The 24,487-nt window shown below is 36.3% G+C and overlaps 1 protein-coding gene across 2 annotated transcripts in view; it reads right to left on the bottom strand.

The window, feature by feature from the left end:
• Positions 1-24,487, bottom strand: part of PPME1 (protein phosphatase methylesterase 1) — a 72,482-nt gene that overhangs the window by 25,426 nt on the left and 22,569 nt on the right. Inside the window, exons 2-6 of one of the 2 annotated variants that reach the window (XM_057553924.1) lie at positions 15,215-15,267; positions 11,392-11,485; positions 10,582-10,674; positions 771-828; positions 270-321 (exon numbers count right to left, since the gene is read on the bottom strand). In XM_057553924.1, coding sequence (XP_057409907.1) covers positions 270-321; positions 771-828; positions 10,582-10,674; positions 11,392-11,485; positions 15,215-15,267 — 350 coding nt within the window. The remainder of the gene's footprint in view (positions 1-269; positions 322-770; positions 829-10,581; positions 10,675-11,391; positions 11,486-15,214; positions 15,268-24,487) is intronic. The other variant, XM_057553922.1, reaches the window with a different exon arrangement.

Raw genomic sequence — 24,487 nt, 5'->3', positions numbered from 1 at the left:
AAAAGCCAACACAAACTAAACTGTGCCTTGAAGAATTTTCAAGTGCTTTAAGTGATGACCATCACATTGAATATACCAAGGAAGATGGAGGTTTCTTTCAATATTAAATAGTAAAGAAACACCAGATACAGAGGAAAGAGAAAAGAAGTAAAATTTTCTCTGTGTTATTTGTTGTTCAACAATCTCACCAGGAGAGCGATAAAGATATACTATTATTTATAACAGTAATGGAAGCCAGGTGATTGTATAAACAGTATTAGATTACTTACTTTGCCATGGTTTCTGCAGACAGGTCTTCAGAATTCTTGACTTTCGTTTCACCTAAAAAGAAAATATTTTAAAAATAAAATTCCCATGAAGATAAATCATAAAAGCAAGAGTACTTGCTTTCAAAAAATCTCACCTTGGGATAATGAAATTGGAATTTTATAATGGTATATGATGGGCATAGCAAGGATTTTCTGTTACAGACATATCTTTATAGTTGGCCATCTGAAGAAGGATAATTACAGTAGCAAAGATTTTTCCACATTCCTCATACATCACCAGCATCAGAATTTGGTTACGTTAGTGGACATTTTCTTAGCTAAACAACAATATATATATATGTGTGTGTATAAAAATATTTATGAAAACTGAAAGCTAGGACTTCCCTCCAAATGCACAAATGGAACAGCCCAGGACACAATGAAATCTGTAATATTTAACACTATTCAAAGGGCTTGGCAAATATATCATTGAATCAGTGACTAATTAAGAACTTCACTCACCATGACCTCGAAGATCCAAAGCCACAATCCTACATTGAACCCTACTAATGATTGCTGCCTAGGAGGAAGAGGAAAAGGAAAAGTATTCAGATACATCTGGGTTAGCAAACCTTTCCCCATTACCAATAACTCTGTCGGATGAACTGCCATCAGAATTCAAGGATCTCAAGAGAATCAAGAGACTTTCCACTTTAAAGCAAAATTTTAAAAATAATGATTCTCTGCTTTTTGTGTGCATATTATGGTTATATCCCAACTTCAAAATATAGCTTTCTCCACCTAAATCCCTCTTTAAAACTTAACTCTTCCTAGCTTTTCATAAAACAGAATAAGCACCTTTATACAATGACCCTCTGAGCTCTGCTATTACTTATGATTTTCATCCATACTCACTGGTTATCTTTTCCCTAATCTGGAAGGGAAATTCTCTAGATAAGGACCATGAGTCAGTTTATATCTAGGCTCAGGATATCACACAAATGTGACACTCAGATCATGAAATAACCTTGAAAGCAGCACAAGCCATGAAATCTACCAAAGATTCACTTAAGCCAGAGAAGGAGTACACATAAGTTTGTACCAGTTAAACAAAAATATATTGAAAAAGAAATCATAATATCATGAGGAAGTATAATTTCAGAGGTTTAAACAAACCTGAAATAATTGAGGATCTTCTTCCTCAAATGAACTAGCTTCTTTGACAATAATATATCACAATTAGTGTTAGTAAATGTCATCAACACTTTTTTAACTTTTAAGAATAAGATAGGAAAACTAGGCTAACTCTTACATTTTATGAATGAGGAAACTGAAGTCAAGAGAAAGGAAATTATTTGCTCAGGGTCATGCAACTAGTAGCAAAAATAAGACCAGAATCAAGGTAAGTTACTAACCTAACAGTCAATGTATACCATGAAACAAATCAGAGCTCTTAAATCACATTTTCCCCTCATTTTATTTTTAACTGATTAAACATATTTTGAATATATTCACATTATAAAAATGTTGAACATTTAGAAAATTAATGAGAGGAGAAAAAACTCCTCTGATTTGCCATCCGTATGTCATCTCTTTGGATATTTCCTATGATCATTTTCCCCAGCTCTGTCAAAATATTATTGATTTATAACATATGTAAGTTTAAGGTGTTCAATGGGATAATTTGATATATGTGTATATGCAAAATGGTTACCACAATAATCTCCATCCCCTCACATAATTACCATTTGTGTGTGTGTGTGTGTGTGTGTGGACACAACATTTAAGATCTACTCTCTTAACAACTTTCAAGTATTAATACTGTATAATTAATTACAGTCACCATCCTGTGCATTAGATCCCCAGAACTAATTCATCTTATAGCTGGGAGTTTGTACCCTTTCACCGACATCTCCCCATTTCCCCCACCTCCCAGCCCTTGACAACCACCATTCTAATCTCTATTTCATGAATTCAGCGTTTTTAGATTCCACATATACATTTTAAATTCCACAATAACATTATTTGTCTTTCTCTATCTTATTTCACCTAGCATAATGCCCTCAAGGTCCATGTTATTGCAAAAGGCAGGATTCCCTTTTTCATGGCTGAATATTCCAGTGTGTGTGTGTATGTGTGTGTGTGACATTTTCTTTATCCATTCATCCACTGATTGATGCTTAGGTTGTTTCCATGTTGTGGTTATTGCAAATGACACTGCTGTGAACATGGAGGTGCAGGTATCTCTTCAAGATCATTTTTTTCATTTCCTTCGGATATACAGAAGTGGAATTGCTGGATCTTATGGGAGTTCTATTTTTAATTTTTTGAAGAAACTCCATACTGTTTTCCATAGTTTGGCTATACCAATTTACATTCCCATCAACAGTGCAGAAGGGTTCCTTTTTCTCTACAGGCTCATCAACACTTCTTTCTTGCCTTTTTAATAGCCATTTTAATAGGTGTGAGGTGATATCTCATTGTGGTTTTGATTTGCATTTTCCTGATGATTAGTGATAGTGACCATCTTTTCATGCACCTGGTGGCCATTTGTATGTCTTCTTTGGAAAAACGTCTATTCAAGTCTTGTGTCCACTTTTAAATTGGATTGGTTTTTTTTTGCTATTGAATTGTATGAGTGCCTTATATATTTTGGATATTAATCCCTTATCAGATAAATGGTTTGCAAATATTTTCTCCCATTCTGTAGGCTGCATTTTTTTTTTTAAACTTTTTTTTTTTTTTAATTTAATTTAGTTTTATTTATTTATTTGTGGCTGTGTTGGGTCTTCATTTCTGTGCGAGGGCTTCCTCTAATTGCGGCAAGTGGGGGCCACTCTTCATCGCGGTGCGCGGGCCTCTCACTATCGCGGCCTCTCTTGTTGCGGAGCACAAGCTCCAGACGCGCAGGCTCAGCAATTGTGGCCCACAGGCCCAGTCGCTCCGCGGCATGTGGGATCCTCCCAGACCAGGGCCCGAACCCGTGTCCCCTGCATTGGCAGGCAGATTCTCAACCACTGCGCCACCAGGGAAGCCCTGTAGGCTGCATTTTTATTTTGCTGACTTTTTCTTTTTTCTTTCTTTTTTCTTTCTGTGCAGAAGCTTTTTAGTTTGATGTAGTCCCAACTTGTTTATTACTGCTTTTGTTGCTTGCACTTTTGGTGCCATATCTAAAAATCACTGCCACAGGGCTTTCTCCTTGTTTTCTTCCAGTAGTTTTATAGGTTCAGGTCTTACATTTAAGTCTTTAATCCATTTCAAGGTAATTTTTGTGAGTGATGTAAGATAGGGGTCTAATTTCATTCTTCTGCATGGAGTTATTCAGTTTTCCCAACACCATTTATCTTAGAGATTATCTTTTCCTCATTGAGTCGTCTTGGATCCCTTGTCAATTGTTAGTTGATTGTATATGTGTGGGTTTATCCCTGAAGTTTCAATTCTGTTCCATTGGCCTATGTTTCTATTTTCATGCCAGTACAATATTATTTTGACTACTATAACTTTGTAATAAAGTTTGAAATCAGGAATTGTGTTGTCTCTAGCTTTGTTCTTTCTCAGGATTGCTTTGGCTACCTGGGGTCTTTTGTTGTTCCACAGAAATGTTAGGATTGTTTTTTCTATTTCTGTGAAAAATGTCATTAGAATTTTGAAAGGGATCGCATTGAATCTGTAGATGGTTTTGGGTAGTACAGACATTTTAACAATATTCTCATGATCCATGAACATGGGCTATCTTTCTATTTGTTTGTGTCTTCTTCAATTTCTTTCATCAATGTCTTATAATTTTCAATGTACAGATCTTTCCCCTCCTTGGTTAAATTTATTCCTAAGCATTTTATTTTTTGATGCTATTGTAAATGGGATTGTTTTCTTTATTTCTTTTCCAGATAATTCATTGTCAGTGTATTTAATCATATTTTAAAAATCACCTAGAAAATCAAGTCTGTTTCTACTTCCATTACTCTAACTAATGAATATCTTTAAAGAGAACAAAGGACTAAAATTCTAATATACTTTGCTATTTGCTCCTGACAGCTAATTTACGGGAGTTATTTAATGCATTATGGTGGTACTAAAGCTTTTAATGCCGAAAACAAATCTGTATTTTGGAAATAAAATTAAGTGGCAAAGATAGTGTCAAATTTGCGTGATTGCTCTACATTTAAAAAAAAAAGGTGAAACTAGGTCCAGAAAACAGCAACAAAATATTCAATTGAAGGCAGTAAATGTCAATTCCAATTTTAACTTGAAAGCAAGAATTCACAATCTTATGTGCCTGTCAGAAAACACTGACAATAATACTAAAAACAGATTTTTCACTCACTTATTTAACAAATCTAAAGTACATCTGCTAAAAGTCTGGCACCAACTGAGTAATGGGGTTACAGTATGAAAGAGACAGTCAGTGTTCCTGCTCCCATGACGTTTACATTCTAGTTTGGTGGAGGAAGACTAGAAATCAATAAATGAGCAAAGTAAATTCAGAAAGTAATAAATTTTATAGAAAATTGTGAGAGCATGTCTATGGTGGGTAGCCACTCTAGATCTCGCTTCAAATAGTACAACTTTGCCACTTCTGGAATGGTTGAGTAAAAAGCAGCTATTTAAGAACTAGACTTATCCAACCATTTTCTCAATAGAAGTTGCGGTGTTAGCAATAACAGTAGCACGTAATTTTTATTAAATCTTACTATGTATCAGGCACCAATCTAATCACTTCAAATGAATTATCTAACTTTCTCCTCACAACTCTTTTATTTAGATACAATTTTCATCATGTTACAAGTGAGAACATTTTACAGAGAGGTTTGGTAACTTGCCCAGGGTCAAACAGCTAGTAAGTGGTGAGGCCAAAATTAAAATCCAAACAGCCTGATTCCATGTGGTTCACAACCCTGGCTGCATAACAGAATCACATAAGGAGCTTCAGGAAATACTGCTCCCCAGGTACTAACCCACCAGAAATTCTGATTTAAGTGATCTGGGTAGGGGTCCAGGATATCAACGCATTTTAGAGTTCCCCAAGTGATTCTAATTTACAAAGTTTAGCCTAGCTCTAGACTAGAGAATAAGAGTCAAGACTGGAAGTTAGATCTGGGTATTCTGTATCACTTTATTATCTCACTAAATTATCTCCCTGAGAAGTAGGCTGGGAAAATATTAGCCCAAATTTTGTTGCTGACAAAACAGGTTCTGAGAGGTATTGCTGAAGGTGTGGAGAAATAGGTAGCCTTACAAACACATAAAATCCTCAAACTTTATAATGTTGGCTAATCTGATAAGTGAAAAGTGGTATTCTTTTATTTTAGTTTATATTTTACTCATTAATAGTAAGGTAGAGATACGGGGATATATGTATATATATAACTGATTCACTTTGTTATACAGCAGAAACTAACACACCATAGTAAAGCAATTATACTCCCATAAAAACGTTAAAAAAAATAGTAAGGTAGACCCATTTTTATAAGTTTATCAGTTATTTATATTTCCTCTTCTGTGAACTGCCACTTCATATCTCTTGCTCATTTTTCTACTGGATTATCTTTTTCTTACTGCTTTTTCGGAGCGTTTTTTTTTTTTTAATGTTTATTTATTTGGCTGTGTGGGGTCTTCCTTGTGGTGCGCAGGCTCTTCATTGCGACGCACGGGCTTCTCTCTAGTTGTGGCGCGCAGGCTCTAGAGAGCGCGGGCTCAGGAGTTGCAGCGTGCGGGCGCTCTAGTTGTGGCACACGGGCTCCAGAGCATGCGGGCACAGTAGTTGCAGCGTGTGGGCTCCAGAGCACGTGGGCTCGCGGGCTCTCTAGTTGTGGCATGCGAGCTCTAGAGCGCACAGGCTTAGTTGCCCCACAGCGTGTGGGATCTTAGTTCCCCGACCAGGGATCAAACCCATGTCCCCTGCATTGGAAGGCGGATTCTTAACCACTGGACCACCAGGGAAGTCCCGGGAGTTTTTTTTAATATAATGAAACTGTTAACCCTTTGTCTGTTATTTATATTGCACATATTTCAAATACTTTTTACCTAGCACATAGCTTGTGTTTTAATTTTAAGATATCTTGTCTAGGAGTTTTTCATTTTGGTAAAGTTGAATTTATCAGCCTTTCTTTTATGGCTTTTTCTTCTTCTGGATGCTCCAAGGTCATATATGAATGTTCTTACAGTTTGTTTTTTAAATTCAGTAGTTTAATCCATTTGGGTTTTTTTATATTAACTTATTTTTTAACATGGGCCTATTTCTTGATTCTTTCTGCCAATAACCATACTATTGATAGAGTTTTAGAATATGTTCTGATATATGAGAGGACAAGTCCCTTCCCTCTTGCTCTTTTTCAAAATTATCTCAGCAATCACTGGGCATTTATTCTGTGTGAATTTTAGAGTCTCATGAAAAATCCCATTGAGATTTAGGGGAGTTAGTCAGATTCATACAGGAACATGATTTATTTCTCTATTCAGGTTTTCCTTTATATTCTTCTGTATTATTTCCTCCATAAATGTCTTATAAGTTAAAAAAAAAGACTTATTCCCAGTTATTTTATAGTTTTGTCACTTTTATGGATAGAATAATTTTTCCTCTTATATTTCCAAATCTAGTAAGTGCTAATATTTAGGAGAAGTAGATTTTTTTATATTTACTTTGTAAACTATGGCTTCGCTAGTAGTTTGCCAGTTGATTTTCTTTGGTTTTCTAGAGAGACAGTATTTACAAGTAATGACAGTCCTCACTCTTTTCAAAACTTTAAAACTCATTTTTCCTTCTTGTTTTATTGTTTGGCTAGAAGCTGCAGTATACTGTTGAAAATAGCACCCCTATCTTGTCTCTGACTTTAAAAGTGTCTGTTTTACCACTAGGTATAGTTATGTAATTTTCTGGTATATAAACTTAATAAAGTTAAGAAAGTTTTTCATCTATTCCTAATTGCCAAGAGTTTTCAACATACTCGGTGTTGTACTTGATCAAGTCCTTTTTTCGTATCAAATGAGGCGAGAGATTAATTACACTGATAGATTTTCTAATGCTGGACCATTCTCACATTCCTGGGATAAAACGTAGTTGGTCAATGTATTACTATTTTACTACACTACTGGAGTCGATCTGCTGTTATTTTATTTAGGATTCTGCATCTATTTTATAACCGAAATTGGCTCACAGTTTTCTTGCAGTCATTGCCTGGTTTTGGTATTAGACTGATGCTACCTTCACAAATGAATTGGGTAACTTAAAACGGTACTACTCTAAGTAGTATTTTTACGTGGTAAAAAATTTTAATTAAACTTTCTCCTTTGGAGAAGAAACTAACATTCCATAAGATATCAAATATTTAGAATTAAGTAATAAAAGAGACAGCCTTTTAACTAGTCTTGCTGTCTCCATTTGTGTCTCCTGCCCAACCCATCATCTATACTAGCATCCTGATTATTCTAAAGCTCTTCAATGACTTCCCATTGCCTAAAACAGTGACACTCAATTACACAAGTAGGTAGATGTGTATCATAATGCTCAGTTTCCCAGAACTTTACAATCTGGGTGTGTCTGCAATTGTTTCAAGCAAATCAGACTTTCCATACCCCTTCTCTAATTCTGACATGCCTAAAATACGTTTATGGACAGGAGAAGTTTTGTGTAAAAAAATAGCTCCCTCTACTATTACCCTGAACTAAAGGATAGGGGTGCAATTCCCTAGCCAGGCATACAAGGCCCTCCCATAATTTTGTTCCTGTGATCTCTCTAGTCACATCTTTCCCTGCTCCTTACCCTTATACTTTATACTCGAGCTACTTATAACTTCCAAAACATACTTCACTGTTATACTCTTCACTGCCTTTGTACTCATCTCTCCTGGAAATGCCTCTCTACTAATCTAACTTCTATTCAGTCTTTAAAGCCCAGATGTCCCTTCTCTTATGAAACTTTCTTTAATCTCCCCCCTCAACCATCATCAGAGTTAATAATTCCCTCCTCTGTTACTTTTGTATCTTGTACAGATGCTATAAACTCATCTAACAACTGAGTGCTTTTTTAAAAAAATATTTATTTATTTGGCCGCGTCGGGTCTTAGTTGTGGCGCGCTGGCTCCAGAGTGTGTGGGCTTAGTTGCCCTGTGGCATGTGGGATGTTAGTTCCCTGACCAGGGATCTAACCTGCATCCCCTGCATTGGAAGGCGGATTCTTAACCACAGGACCACCAGGGCAGTCTTGACAACTGAGTGCTTGAGTCAAGCACTTCATCAAGAACCTCACATCTTTTGTTCATTCTCATAACCACTCTATTAACTAGGTAGTATTATATCCATTTTACAAATTAAGAAACTAAAGCATGATAGATTAAGTTGTGTTGAGATTCAAATCCCAGTCTGTCTGAGATAAAAGCTTCTTAAAATTTTTGCTGTATTATCTATATATATGTGTTATCTCCATTTTTCCTATTTTCCCCATTAGACTTAAAACATCATATAAAAACAAGAGGATACATTTAATTCTCCAATGTATCTATAGCACCTAGCATAATGCCTGGCACAAAGTAGCGGTTTAAGTATTTGCTGATTGGCTGATCTTATTAAAGAGTGAACTCTCATTTCTCTGTCCTTAGTAACCCAGCACAAAACCTGAAATACAGAATACATTCATAAATATTTGCTAACATGAATTGAATTAACTGGGAAAAGAAACAGAAATCAGCAGATACTACAGATTCAATTCTTGGCTTCAATCAGTTCATACTTGGTCCCAGGTCCTTCAGAGGTACCAAAACTGAAAAGGACTGAAGGCTGATTTTCACTACTTTTTAAATGTTTACTATTGATACTGTAGTTGCTACATTAGGAACAGGCACATGTTGCTGTTACTTGTTCACCCAAAAAATATTCCTTGAGTATACAATATGTTCCCAGAATAAATAAACCCTGGTCTTTGCCTCCAAAAAAACTCACAATCTAGTTGAGGGATGTAAATGACTAAAGCCATGCTACTAAGGACTTGAAATGTGGCTAGTCCAAACTGATATGTGTTATAAGTATAAAATACACACTGGATTTCAAAGACAGTATAAAAAATAATGTGAAATATCTCAACAGTAATTTTTATATTGATTATCTGTTGAAATTATAATATTTGGGGTACAATGGGTAAAATAAAATATATATTAAAAATCATTTCACATGTTTCTTTTTACCTATTTAATGTCCCTACTAGGAAATTTAAAATTACATGTGTGGCTCACATTATATTTCTACCAGATAACACAGGTCTACAGACATGAAAGAGTCTAGCACTTACGGGCAAATCATACAGCTACATTCCACAGTAAGAGAAAGGAAGTAGCAAACAAGACAAGGGCCAAATCATTCAATAATTTAATAATGGTTAAGTAAGTGCCTATGTGTCAAGAACTGTTTCAGGAATTTGGGAAACAAAAGAAGTAAGACATTATCCCTGTTCTCAAGGAATTCATGGTCTAATAGAAGACATGAGAAGGCACCTTTATACTTAATTCCAATAACCCTGCTTCCAAGAACGAAATGATATATTCAGAGCCCTCCTCAACTCCACAGCTATCTGGCTCCAGGTATATAGTGCTGCATTCCCACTTGCTCCCACTTTCTGTCCTTCAGACTCACTAGTGGTAAGTAGAAGACATATGTATATCTGCTTGATACATACAAGAAGAGATGACAATTTCATTTTAGACAGGAATGTTGCCAGTATCTTCCTCAACAGTATCTCCCCTTATATATGGGCTACCTTACCCCAGAGTCAAGAATATTGGGAAGATCTACAACTGGCAGTATTCAAATAGACACATATTCTGTACTCTAGACCAGGGTATCATCAACCAAATATTACTTCCTAGTAGCTCACTAGTACCATTAAAATATAAACATTATTTAAAAAAGAAGGAACACTTTCCAAATATATATGGGACATTTTGATGTGTTAAGTACTACAGCAGGCTCTATTAGGGAGACAAAGGACAGACATTATCGAAAGCACCCAAATAGACTGTCTGCTTATCCATTACTTAAATCACTGAGACACAGTCCCCCACTTTGGAGAATTCCATCCCCTTCATCCCAGTGCAATATATATAGAACATTTTATAAACTCAAGAATTCTTGTGCTAAAGCTCACTCCAGTTAAAATCTTCTAGTTTAAAGAACACATGATTTTGGCCTACGATGATAAATGTTTGAAATCGACTTACATCCCTAACCATCTTATATGAAGCTAAGTGAGTGAGCACAGAAGAAAGTTAGGCTAGTCAAATTCATCCCCAAGTAAATAATGATTGTGCTAACTAACATTAACTTCCACTATCAACTGCTTACTTACCGTGAACACAGCCCAAGAAAGGGCAGAATGGCCTCCTCCATGCAGAAGAAGTAGGACTGGACCCTCTGAGCCACTCTTGTAAACTCGAAAAGTGTATGAATAGTTAAAGATAACATATCTAAGCTTTTGCTCATTGAAGTTTTTGATTACTTAGTCATAATGACTGGATCAGAAAACTCAGTCAGCACCAAGCTATAAGCACAGCTGCAGACTTCCAAATCTAAGAGGCACTCAAGCAGAAGTTTCTGAGACACCAAACCTGTTTTTGAGGCATGGAGCCAATATGACCACGTTTTTTTTCCCACTTTTTTTTTTAATTATTTTTTTTTATTTTGACCGTACCACACGGCTTGTGGGATCTTAGTTCCCTGACCAGGGACTGAACCCAGGCCCTCCGCAGTGAAAGTGCTGAGTCCTAACCACTGGACCACCAGGGAATGCCCATGACCACTTTTTCAATGGGAAAAAAAACTATTCCCTTTGCCCTAATGAGGACACAGTCCCTGGTTTCTAGACGCTAAACCGGTTCAACTCACTTGACTCATGAAACCTTCCCCTCAAAACCTGGGCCCTCAAAAGATGTATCAGTTTTAAGAATTTAATTCTTAATCCCTTCCCCATGCATGAGACAATTATAGCCAAATAAGATATTGGCACAGTCTTACAAGAAATATTCCATGTTGTACAAGGAACAGGTAGAGAATGAAAATGAAATAAATAGCAGGAATAAAGAACATTTTAGAAACTACACAAATCTTCTTAGACAACGTTATAAGCCTACTAAAGAATAAGCCATTTTACAAAGGATATATCCTTGCCAGTTTCATTCTCTACTTCTACATCTTCCATGGACTCAAAGTACTGACTCCACGGAACAGGAGAAAAGTCCCGCTTTCTTCCAGGGCTGAGGGGAAAAAAAGAGAGAGATTTCAAGTAAAAAACAGTTATGCATGAAAAGGTAAAATCTTCATCAACAAATCTTAAACGTAAATCTGAAATGAAAATAGCAAGATATTTTCTCGTAAAGATATGAAGAGTTGGGCTTCCCTGGTGGCGCAGTGGTTGTGAATCTGCCTGCTAATGCAGGGGACACGGGTTCGAGCCCTGGTCTGGGAGGATCCCACATGCCGCGGAGCAGCTGGGCCCGTGAGCCACAATTGCTGAGCCTGCGCGTCTGGAGCCTGTGCCCCGCGACGGGAGGGGCCGCGGTGGAGAAAGGCCCGCGCACCGCGATGAAGAGCGGTCCCCGCACCGCGATGAAGAGTGGCCCCCGCTTGCCGCAACTGGAGAAAGCCCTCGCACGAACCGAAGACCCAACACAGCCAAAAATAAATAAATAAATAAATAAATAAATAAGAAAATCCTTTAAAAAAAAAAAAAAAAAAAAAAGATATGAAGAGTTTTCATACACAAAGTATTACATTAAACTGTTTTAAAAAGCTCAAATATATATAAAATTTTAGGATTTTAGGAAATTCATTAGTATGTTTTAGTCACAAATATATTGTGTGTATATACACACAACAAAACCTGCTAGTTCTCTCACCTTGTTGTTGGCTATAGGCTCATTCCTATCCTCTCAATCCACTTTAATATTGTTCCTGCTACAATAATTTTTGGTCATTATTGCTTCTTCATACCTTTAATCCTTCACATTTTTTCATGCTTCTTTGTCATTTCCCAACCAATCAATATATAAGCTTCATAGAAGGCAAACTGTCCATATCAATACCTTGAATTTCTGGGCATTTATCTGAAGAGAAGCTCACACAGAAGTGAAATGACTTATCTATTCAATGTAGCATTGCTTGTAATAGAGAAAAATTGGAAATAACCTAAATATCAACAGGTGACTAATTAAAATAAATTTTGGTACACAGAGAAATAATATTTCGTTGTAAAAAGAAGGAAGCGATTATATATTGATAAAATTCCTTATTTATGGATAAGATACACTGTTAAGTAAACAAAGGAACAAACATGATGCACATAGTACCATTTGAGTAAAAATGAGAAATATGCATAAATGTAATTGCTTATATATATTTAGAATATCTCTGGACGAATACTGATATAACACTGATGGTAACCTGGGAGGGGAACTGTGACTGGGAGGTGAGAGGGACAATTTTCATTGTACATCCCTTTCTATCTTTTGATCTTTGAACCATGTATTATTTTAAATTATTATTTAAATTATTGTTATTTTAAATTATTATATTAAATTATTTTGAAACAAAACAAAAATAATCGATAAATATCTGTTTACAACCTACGTCTTCAACCTTGGATGGAACACAAGAAAGAAACCCTGAGTCTTCCTCTATTTCCACACAGATTCTTTCCAGTAATGTAGGAAATTCAGAATTCCATCAGCAGCAAAACATTAACTCCTGCCTGACAACTTCTTGTATATGCTATGGGACCGAATTGAGACTATGTACAAAGCATAATACAAAGCTACTTTTAAAAACTTAAGTTAAGGGGCTTCCCTGGTGGCGCAATGGTTGAGAATCTGCCTGCCAGTGCAGGGAACACGGGTTTGATCCCTGGTCTGGGAAGATCCCACATGCCGCGGAGCAACTAAGCTCGTGCGCCACAACTACTGAGCCTGTGCTCTAGAGCCCGTGAGCTACAACTACTGAGCCCACATGCTGCAACTACTGAAGCCCACGCGCCTAGAGCCCGTGCTCTGCAGCAAGAGAAGCCACCGCAATGAGAAGCCCGCACACTGCAATGAAGAGTAGCCCCCACTTGCCACAATTAGAGAAAGCCCGCATGCAGCAACACAGACCCAACACAGACAAAATAAATAAATAAAATAAATTAATTTTTTAAAAAAACAACTTAAGTTAATACAAAAGCACTCTAGGTTGACTATAATACTGGAAAGAATTACAGTGGGGCAGCTGGGCAGTAAGGAATGTATTCTCTCAACAGTCAAGTATTTATTGAATATCTACCTTCTAATAGGCATTGAAACAGGTCAGTAGGTCTCAATCCATGTAACAATAAAATCACCTGGGGAGCTCTTAAAAATACTGATGTTTAGATCTCACCTCTAGAAATTGATTTAAATGGTCTGGGATGTGGCCTAGGTACTGATAATTTTTAAAGCTCCCCAAGTTGAGAGAGAGGTGCTAGAAATACAAAGGTAGAGTATATGATTTGGAATGAGAGAGGAGTTCAAATTCCTCACAGTTCATACCATTTCCCTATAATTCCTAACACTTGCGGTATGGACTTGGGCAAATTCAAATTATCTAAATTCTTTCTGCCTTGGATTATAATGACTAAGTAAAATGAGATATCCTTTAAAATAATCTAATACATCTGGCATTTGGTAGTTGCTCAGTAAATGGGTAAACCTATCTTCTGATAGAAAAACTCCCTCTGTGGAAGTAAACTACTTTAGCCTAGACCTATTTTTTGGTTTGCTGGTTGTACTTGAATTCCTACTGCAAAACTAAAAGCAGGCCTATTTTTTTTTTCAGTCAGTTATTTATTTATTTTTATTGAAGTATAGTTGATTTACAATATTAGTTTCAGGTGTACAGCATAATGATTCAGCATTTTTGCAGATTATACTTCATTATAAGTTATTATAAAATAATGGCCATAATTTCCTGTGCTATACAATATATCCTTGTTGCTTATTTATTTTATACACAGTAGTTTGTATCTGTTAATCCCATACCCCTAATTTGTCCCTCCCCCTTCCTGCTCCCCTTTGGTAACCACTAGTTTGTTTTCTATATCTGTGAGTCTGTTTCTATTTTGCATATACATTCATCTGTATTATTTTTTAGATTCCATATATAAGTGATACCATACAGTATTTGTCTTTGTCTGACATTTCACTAAGCATAATATTCTCTAGGTTCATCCACATTGCTACAAATGGCAGAATTTCATTCTAAAAGCAGAACTCTTAATTCTACTTATGTCACTCACAAACTCATCTATGCATATACTAAAATCTGAGTACATATAACAATCATAACATAGCATGCCAAACCTATTATAATAGATTCTAAGAATCCATGCATGAAATTTTGATGTCTAGAGCTAGGATATCGTCGTAATAGTACCTAACATTTACTGTACGCAACAGTGAGTCACTGTGCCAATTTACAGGCATGATTCTATTTAATTCTGACAAAACTTTGAGTTGTTTTTATCCCCATTTCTCAGATTAAAAAACAGATTTAGAGATACAAAGCAACTTGCCAAAGGTTCTACAACTACTAAGTGGCAGTGACAGGACTCAAATCCAGTTCCATCACTCTTCAAAGTCTCTGTTCTTTACTCCAATGCTACATTAATTCTCAGATTTTTTTTGTCTCTCCCTCTCTCATTTATACTTCTGAAAAGTAATGAGGCTTTATGTAGGGCATATTATCAGAGGTCTCCTTTTCAGAGTCTAAATATGACTGACTTTGCCAAGGCCACAGAAACTTTCCAAGTTGGCCAGGCACTAGTTAAAGAAAAATTACTTCCTACCATCAGCAATCATTCCTAGGAAAACAGCCTCCACTTCCAATCTTCATTTTAAAAAAAAATTTTCAGGGACTACCCAACTTATACAACATATGAGTAATTCCCATTTAGTTACAAAGCCAATAATCTGTACCTCAAAATGTTGCTCCTACTCCCACGGAGATTTTTCTGGCATACTCCTAGCATCTGCATTTGAACACATAATTGTTTATACACTCCATGACTTCAGGAAATTTTGCACAAGGTTAGATAAGAAGTAGAATATCTTTATATTCTAGTCAGAAAGAATACTCTGTATTTTAGAGATGAAGTTTTGGTTCTTTTAAAAAATAGTTTCTTATTCTTTTATGCCTAGCTACTTTATGGTCATTACAGCCTGTGTAGGCTCTTTTTAGTTATAATTTTTTATTTTATTATTTACTTATTTATTTAGCCGCACCACGTGGCTTGCAGGATCTTAGTTCCCAACAAAGGGTTGAACCCAGGCCACGGCAGTGAAAGCGTTGAGTCCTAACCACTGGACCACCAGGGAATTCCCTACTTATAATTGTTTTAAATGAATTAATTACTGACTTTTTTCTCCATGGAGTCATAATGAAAGAATTCTGAAATAAGAAAAGAACTTTCAAAAGCATAACAAGGTTAAGTTATACTTTAAAAATAAGGATTTATTCACCAAGAACCTATTATATGTATCAAGCTTGTGACTGAGGTGGGGTGGTAGGAGATGCTGGGATTACCATAAAACTAGTGAGACAATGCCTCTGCTCTCAAGAAGCTAATATCAAATACCTAAATATCTAACATAATGTACAGATAAATACTTTAAATAGCCTAAGAGGTACAGCTGCAGTGCTGTGAATGTTCAGAGGGAATAAAGATTACTTTCAGCTTGGGAAATAGAGACTTCAAAGAAAAAATAATATTTAAGCTATGCATTAAAGGACAAATAGAATTTGGACTGATGATGGAAGCAGGGAAATAGGGAAGGGTAAGGCAGACATTTCAGGGAGAGAGAAGGGCACAAATAAGGAGCCGGTATGATGCCTGTCATAGGGATACTATTAAAAAACAAAGTAAAAAAATAAATGCAATAAGGTGGGAATAAGTATAGCAGTTTTGAAAACTAAGAGCTGATACAAGTAAAAGCAGGTAGTGGAGAAAGAATAATAAAGTACAAAATATATGATCTTTTTCTGTTATTTGTGTGTTAGGGTCCCAAAGGCCAGATAGGGTTTGAATGGTATTGTAGAAAATGAGCAGCCAATAAAATGCACAGATTAAAGTATTTCAGAAAGATCAATGTGGTGAGAGGTACAAGATGGACTTGATTCTGGAAAAAAATATGTTGCAATAACCTGGGTAGGAAAAGATGGGAGTATAGACTGACAATGGAATTTAAAAGGAGGAAAACACAGAAAGAACTTTCAAAAAGGCAATCAACAAATCTCAGGAATGTTCAAGATCTGGAAGATGACTGACAGTAGAATCAAAGTCAGTTCTAAAGTTCTGAACTAACAGATGAATTATTAAGTCCAACAATTTATAAATAAAAATCTACTTTGGGGGACTTTGCTGGTGACACAGTGGTTAAGACTCAGTGCTCCCAATGCAGGGGGCCCAGGTTCGATCCCTGGTCAGGGAACTAGACCCCACATGCATGCTGCAACTAAGAGTTCACATGCCACAACTAAGGAGCCCGCATGCCGCAACTAACGAGCCTGCTGGCCGCAACTAAGACACAGCACAACCAAATAAATAAATAAAAATAAGAAAAAAAATTAAAAAAAAATCTACTTTGGGAGGTAAATGTATACAAAATTTTTGATGTCAGAAAAAAGTTTATTTCAAACCTAACAAAATAAATGTATCATTTCCTCCCATCTCCTGCTAACAGAGGAAGGAGTTCGGCAGGCAAGGAACAAAATAGTACTATAAGAGACACACAGGAAATATGGCTTCTACCTAAACCACATGAATCAAGTGTGTTTATGGACCCTTTGCTATTCTCATAGACCCTGTTCGGAATCTGATGACCGATGAACCCTCACTCTAGAAAAAAATGCATACACATATATTTCGTATACAATTCCCTAGCTTCAAGAAACCCATCTATGAATCTCAAATTAAGAACCCTTGGCCTAATATGAAAAGATGCTCATCATCGCTAATATTAGAGAAAAGCAAATTAAAACTACAATGAGGTACCACCTCACACCAGTGAGAATAGCCATCATTAAAAAGTCTACAAATAATAAATGTTGGAGAGGGTGTGGAGAAAGGGAACCCTCTTACACTGTTGCTGGGAATGTAAATTGGGACAGTCATTATGTAAAACAGTATGGAAATTACTCAAAAAAGTAAAAATAGAAGTGCCATATGATCCAGCAATCCCACTCCTGGGCATATACCCGGACAAAACTATAATATGAAAAGATACAAGCACCCCTATGCTCACAGCAGCACTATTTACAATAGTCAAGACATGGAGACAACTTAAATGTCCCTTGACAGATGAATGGATAAAGAAGATGTGGTACATATATACAATGGAATATTACTCAGCCATAAAAAGGAACGAAATAATGTCATTTGCAGCAACATGGATGGACCTAGAGATTATCATACTAAGCAAAGTAAGTCAGAAAGAGAAAGACAAATACCATATGATATCACTTATATGTGGAATCTAAAATACAACACAAATGAACATATCTATGAAACAGAAACAGACTCACAAACATAGAGAACAGACTTGTGGTTGTCCAGGGTGCGGGCCTGGGGGAGAAAAGGATTTTCAGTTTGGGATTAGCAGATGCAAACTAGTATATATAGGACGGATAAACAACAAGGTCCTACTGTATAGCAGAGGGAACTATATTCAATATCTCATGATAAACCATAATGGAAAAGAATATGAAAAAATATATATATTTATAATTGAGTGACTGCTGTACAGCAGAAATTAACACAACACTGTAAATCAACTATACTTCAAGAAAATTTTTAAAAAAAGAACCCTTGGCCTATATGTTGACTTTAACAATCTATTTCCAGCAGAAAGAGGAAAATTTTTAAAGAGGAAGAAAAGAATGAGGGGCTACTCCACCCTTAAAACTTTCTAAATCTAAATTAATTTTCCATTTGCTAGAGACTAAAGATTTGTTTTCATAACCCATTTCTGCCTTTATTAATTGTGTGACCTTGGGCAAGTCACTTAACTTCTCCAGGCCTGAGTTTCTTCATGTCAGATAGGGTTATATCATCAGTTTTACATGCTTTGTTATGAGGATTAAAGTAGTCTTCTTATCCCTTGGTTACCCTCAAATTAGCCTGTTCTATTTTTGTCACAGAACTAGTCATTGTCTAAAATTAGTTTGTTCCTGTATTTGTTATTATCTTTCAGTCACTCCACCTAATTTGCTACTGTTTGAGATCCATGAGAGCAAGAATGTTCTCCATTTGTTCACCAGTGTACTCTCAAAGCCTGACACACTGATGATTATCTGTTGACAGTACGAAATAAGCTAATGTGCATAAAGTACTTAGCTTGGTGTATTATTATTATTATTACTATTATTATTACGCTTTGAGGCTAATAAACAGAATCCTCCTTACTGAATCCTGATAAGGCTTCCAATGAAAGGAAATAGGACACTACAAAGCTACACTAATCAAGACTGTAGTACAAGCATGAGAGTAGACATACAGATTAACTGAACAGAATTCAAAGTCCAGAAATAAACTCTAACCTTTACATCAATAGTGGTTCAACAAAGGGGCCAAGACAATTCACTGGGGAAAGAATAGTCTTTCCAACAAATGAAGTTAGGACAACTGCAAAAGTATTCATGCAGAAGTATGAGAATCTAGACCCTTTTCCTCTTACTATATACATAATTAAATCAAAATGGATCACAAACCTAAATGTAAGAGCTAAAACTATAAAACTCTAAGAAGAAAACATAGGAGTAAATATTGTGATCTTGGGTTAAGCAACAATTTCTTAGATACAACACCAAAAGCAGAAATGATAAAAGAAAAGATTTGGATTTCACCAAAATTAAAACTATTTATTAAAACTATAAGGACTGGGCTCCACTGGTGGCGCAGTGGTTAAGAATCCACCTGCCAAAGCAGGGGACGTGGGTTTGAGCCCTGGTCCGGGAAGATCCCACATGCCACGGAGCTACTAAGCCCGTATGCCACAACTACTGAGCCTGCACTCTAGACCCATGAGCCACAGCTATTGAGCCCTCGTGCCACAACTACTGAAGCCCGCATGCCTAGAGCCCATGCTCTGCAACAAGAAAAGCCACTGCAATGAGAAGCCCGCACACCACAATGAAGAGTAGCCCCCACTCGCTGCAACTAAACAGCCCACGCAGCAACAAAGACCCAATGCAGCCAAACAAACAAACAAACTATAGAGACTTTCCTGGTGGTGCAGTGGTTAAGAATCTGCCTGCCAATGCAGGGGACACGGATTCGAGCCCTGATCCGGGAAGATCCCACATACCGCGGAGCAACTAAGCCCGTGCGCCACAACTACTGAGCCTGCGCTCCAGAGCCCACAAACCACAACTACTAAGCCCACATGCCACAACTACTGAAGCCCGCGTGCCTAGAGCCAGTGCTCTGCAACAAGAGAAGCCACTGCAAGGAGAAGCCCGTGCACCACAATGAAGAGTAGCCCCCGCTCGCCACAACTAGAGAAAGCCCACATGCAGCAACAAAAACCCAACGCAGCCAAAAATAAATAAATAAATTTAATTAATTAAAAAAACACTATATATATTTTTACAGTATGGCTATGTACAGATTACCTCAGGTTAAATTTTATTTCCAATAATTATAAGCTTTGTGACCATTATTAACAAGTTATTTCTGCCTTAATTTCCTCAACTGTAAGCTCTGAAATGTGATTACAAGCAGGCATATAAGTACTTCATAAATGTTAGTTATTATAGAAATACTGTTCATAGCTAAGCCACATAGTATACTGATATTTTCTTTTCTTGTAAAACTTTTGTCCAGAATTAATAACTGTCTTTTATTTTGTTTACTGAGGTTTCTATTAAACTATCACTAATTGCTTCCCAAAACCTTTTAATAGACAAAAGACATTAATAGGCATTTCACAAAAGAGGAAACACAAATAGCCTATAGACACATTAAAAGGTTCCCAATTTCATTCATAGTCAAGAGACATAATTTTTTTTAAAACAGGAGAAAATCAAACTTTAACAACATGTATATAGAGGAGAGACCAGGAAAACTGACTCACTCCAAAAGACATAAAATTTTAAATCACAGTAAGGTATAATTTCACACCCAGCATGTTGACAAAATATAAGAAGCCAAACATTACCACATCCTGGGGAGGATACGGATCAGATGGAACTGTCATCCACTGCTGGTGGGAGTGTAAATGGGGAAAACTGTTTGGAAAACAGTGAGGCATCACCTGGTAAAACTGAACAGGTGTCATTCAATCTAGTAGTTTCAGTTTACAGAGAAACGCCTGTACTTAAGTACTAAGATACACATAAAAGGATGTTCACAGAAGCATTTCCATAAAAGCAAAGAATAACAAGCAAGCTAAATGTTCACTATCAGTGGAATATACAAATTGTAATATATTCAGACAGTTGAATATGGCACTGATGTGAAAATGGATGTGCTAGAATTATATGCAATAACATGGATGAATCGCAGAAGTATATTTGGAAAAAGATATAAGCACAGAAGAGTAAATGCAGTATGATTCCATTAGTAATAAAGTTCAAAAACAGGCAAAATGAAATAATACATTTTTATGAATATATGAATAGGTGGTAAAAATATAAAGAAAAGCAAGGGAATGATAAACATGCAATTCAAGGCTGTGGAGGTGGAAATGCTCTTGCGGAGAGGCAATGAGCTTCTAAAGTGCTGACAAAGAAACTAACACAACATTGTAAAGCAATTATGCTCCAATAAACATGTTAAAAAAAATTTTTTTAATTAAAAAAAAGGTTCTATGTCATAAGCTAGGTGGTGAATACATGGGAATTTATTTTATTCTTCTTTAAACTGTACATATTTTTTAAACTTTACATATTTTTTAAACTTATATTTTTTAAACTACATATTTTTTAAACTTATATTTCATAATTAAACATTTAACTTAAGAGAAATTTATAAATCTATAAAATTTATATAAATTTATAATTTGAGAAATCTATAAAACTTCTCTTAATATAGTCAACCACATTAAATGATCAGGTTCATTTTTTTCTTTGGAAACTCCCTTTTCTGGCACCTTTTATTTATCTGCTCCAAATGGGACTGCTTACTCCCTGGAAAGAATGAATTCCTGTCATTTCATCATCATCCTGGGAATTCCCCTTGCCTTTCTTCTGTGTTGAATCCCTGATTCCCATATCCCACATTTTTCTTGATGCATTTTTTTTTTTTTTAAATTCTATTTTCGGCTGCGTTGGGTCTTCGTTGCTGCGTGCAGGCTTTCTCTAGTTGCGGCGAGCAGGGGCTACTCTTTGTTGTGGTGCATGGGCTTCTCACTGCAGTGGCTTCTCTTGTTGCGGAGCACGGGCTCTAGGCGTGCAAGCTTCAGTAGTTGTGGTACACAGCCTCAGCAGTTGTGGTGCGCAGGCTCAGTAGTTGTGGCGCACAGGCTTAGTTGCTCTGCGGCATGTGGGATATTCCTAGACCAGGGCTCAAACCCGTGTCCCCTGCATTGGCAGGCGGATTCTTAACCACTGCGCCACGAGGGAAGCCTGATGCACTCTCTTATTTGATGGAACACATCCTCCATTAGCTTTCTGAGAAAGACGGATTAATTTTGAAACTCTGCATGTCAGGAAATGCTGTTACCCATTTTTACACTTGACTGACAGCTTTCTCTGGTATAGAAATTTTGTCAGGGACTGTTTCCATCAACGATAACTAGGTGCCTTGGTAGATCCAACTTGGGAAATGTTGGCTAAAATTATATGTATTTGTGTATAAAAATATATGAATATATAAAAATAATTATATATAAGATATTTATATAATTATACTAATTATATTTTTAAAATATACATAGGGAATTTCCTGGCAGTCCAGTGGTTAGGACTTGGCAGTTTCACTGTCGTGGCCCAGGTTCAATCCCTGGTCAGGGAACTAAGATCCCACAAGCTGTGCAGCCAAAAGAAAATAAATAAATAAATGGTCTTACATTCATTCCTTCTTTTTAAATGCATAGATGAGGCTGGCAAGAAAGTAAGGAATATGGAACACTGAGGCCAAAAGTTAAGTGTAGGTGGGAACTCAGAGAGGCATTCAGTCCATTAAAGCTGGCTTTTATCTTGATGGCATTTGCCAACCAGCTGAACCTGAGGTTTTGGGGGTTTCCTGGGGCACACAGAACAAGACACAAAGCACAAGGTGGGAATCCTTGGTGGAGAGGCCAGTAGAAGTTATTTTTCCCATAAAGCTGAGATGTCAAAGGATCGTATCGTCAGTGAAGGGGTAAAATAGTAATGCTCTCCTCCCTACTCTGATCCCAGGACTAAAAGAAAAAAAAAAAAACATGTCCTGAAACTTGGCATTGAATGAACGGGAGAAGAGAGAAAAAAAACCCAAAAAGTCCTTCTCTGATGAAACTGTAGCCACAGACAACTCTTAAACTGATTTTAGCTAAATTCATACACTTAAATATTCGAATAAGTTTCAAGTTGAGAATTTAGTTTAAAGTAAACCCAGACCAGCAGTGCCTTCAGGAGCCCAACAGAAACAAAGGCAAATCCTCTCTGAAGGAATCAACCTTCATTCCAGGACCAAGAACTCCCATGGATAAAGTTCCAAAGCACATGACCATCTCACAGTCAAAAACCATAAAACATGTGAGGAAACAGATGTATAAAGGCTTCATATATTGAAATTATAAGGTAGAATATAAAATAACTGTTTCATATGTTTAAAAAATAATAGAAACTTGAAACAAATACAACTTCTAAAATGAAAAGAATAGAATTAAAAAGAAAATGATCAGTTTAACAGCTAAGGAGAAAGGTAAACTAATACATTTGTTCAGGTATATCTGGATACATCTAGAATGCAACATAACAACAAAAGATGAAAAATATGGAAGAAGTTAAGAGATATGCAGGAAACAGAAATATGTTTTACATATGTCAAATCAGAGTTATAACAGGAAATTAGAGAATGGATAAAGGTTTGAAGAGTAGTAGCTGAAGTTTTCATAACTGAAACTACCAATCACAGATTCCTGAAGGTCAACAAAACACAAGATTTTAAGAGAATTACCATATTATGGTAAAAGTACACAACATTAAAGACAATTATGTTAAAATCAGTCCCTACTCCCCGAAATGCAAAATGACGTATACATTAATTTGTTCATTTCAGTACTATTTGAAATAGAAAATGATAAAAAGAACCCAACATCCATCAATAGGGAAAATGGTTGAATAAACTGTGTTATATTCACACAATAGAGTTCTATGCAGCTGCAGAAAAAAAAAAGAATAAGAAATCTTTATATACTGTTAAGGAGTGATCAGGATATATCAAATTTTAAAAAGTAATATGCAGGGACTTCCCTGGTGGCGCAGTGGTTAAGAATCCGCCTGCCGGGGCTCCCCTGGTGGCACAGTGCTTAAGAATCCACCTGCCAATGCAGGGGACACGGGTTCAAGCCCTGGTCCAGGAAGATCCCACATGCCGTGGAGCAACTAAGCCCGTGCGCCACAACTACTGAGCCTGCGCTCTAGAGTCCACAATCCACAACTACTGAAGCCCGCGTACCTAGAGCCCATGCTCTGCAACAAGAGAAGCCACCGCAATGAGAAGCACATGCACCACAATGAAGAGTAGCCCCCACTCGCCACAACTAGAGAAAGCCCGCACACAGCAACAAAGACCTAATGCAGCCAAAAATAAATAAATAAATACATTTATTTAAAAAAAAAAAAGTTATCTTTTATCTAAGAAAGAAGGGGATATAAATATATACACTTTTTTTAAGTGGAAGGATTAAATAAAAAATAATGAAAATAGTTATCTGTAGGGTACTGGAGGGAAAAAGGACAGATGCTATACTTTTCTGAATACACTATTATAGTTCCAATTTTGTAGTCATGTAAATAATTTTACTTTTGTTTTGCAAATATGTTTAAAAGTTTGTAAAAACCAATCACCACCAACAACAAAAAAGGGAACAAATTAACCTAATGGTATACTAACAATTATTCCACGTGACTTTAAAACATAATTATTTGACTATGTATCTCTGGTGGGATATACCTTAAGGGAAAAAAAAACAACTGAATAGAAGTCTTAAACACTATTCAGTAATCACATTGTTACTAGCTTTTTAAAAAATTTAATTTAATTAATT

Source organism: Balaenoptera acutorostrata, chromosome 9, assembly GCF_949987535.1.
Source record: "Balaenoptera acutorostrata chromosome 9, mBalAcu1.1, whole genome shotgun sequence".
In the NCBI taxonomy this organism is placed as follows: domain Eukaryota; kingdom Metazoa; phylum Chordata; class Mammalia; order Artiodactyla; family Balaenopteridae; genus Balaenoptera; species Balaenoptera acutorostrata.
The sequence above is the reverse complement of the archived record's forward strand: the minus strand, read 5'-3'. Positions and strand labels throughout refer to the sequence as shown.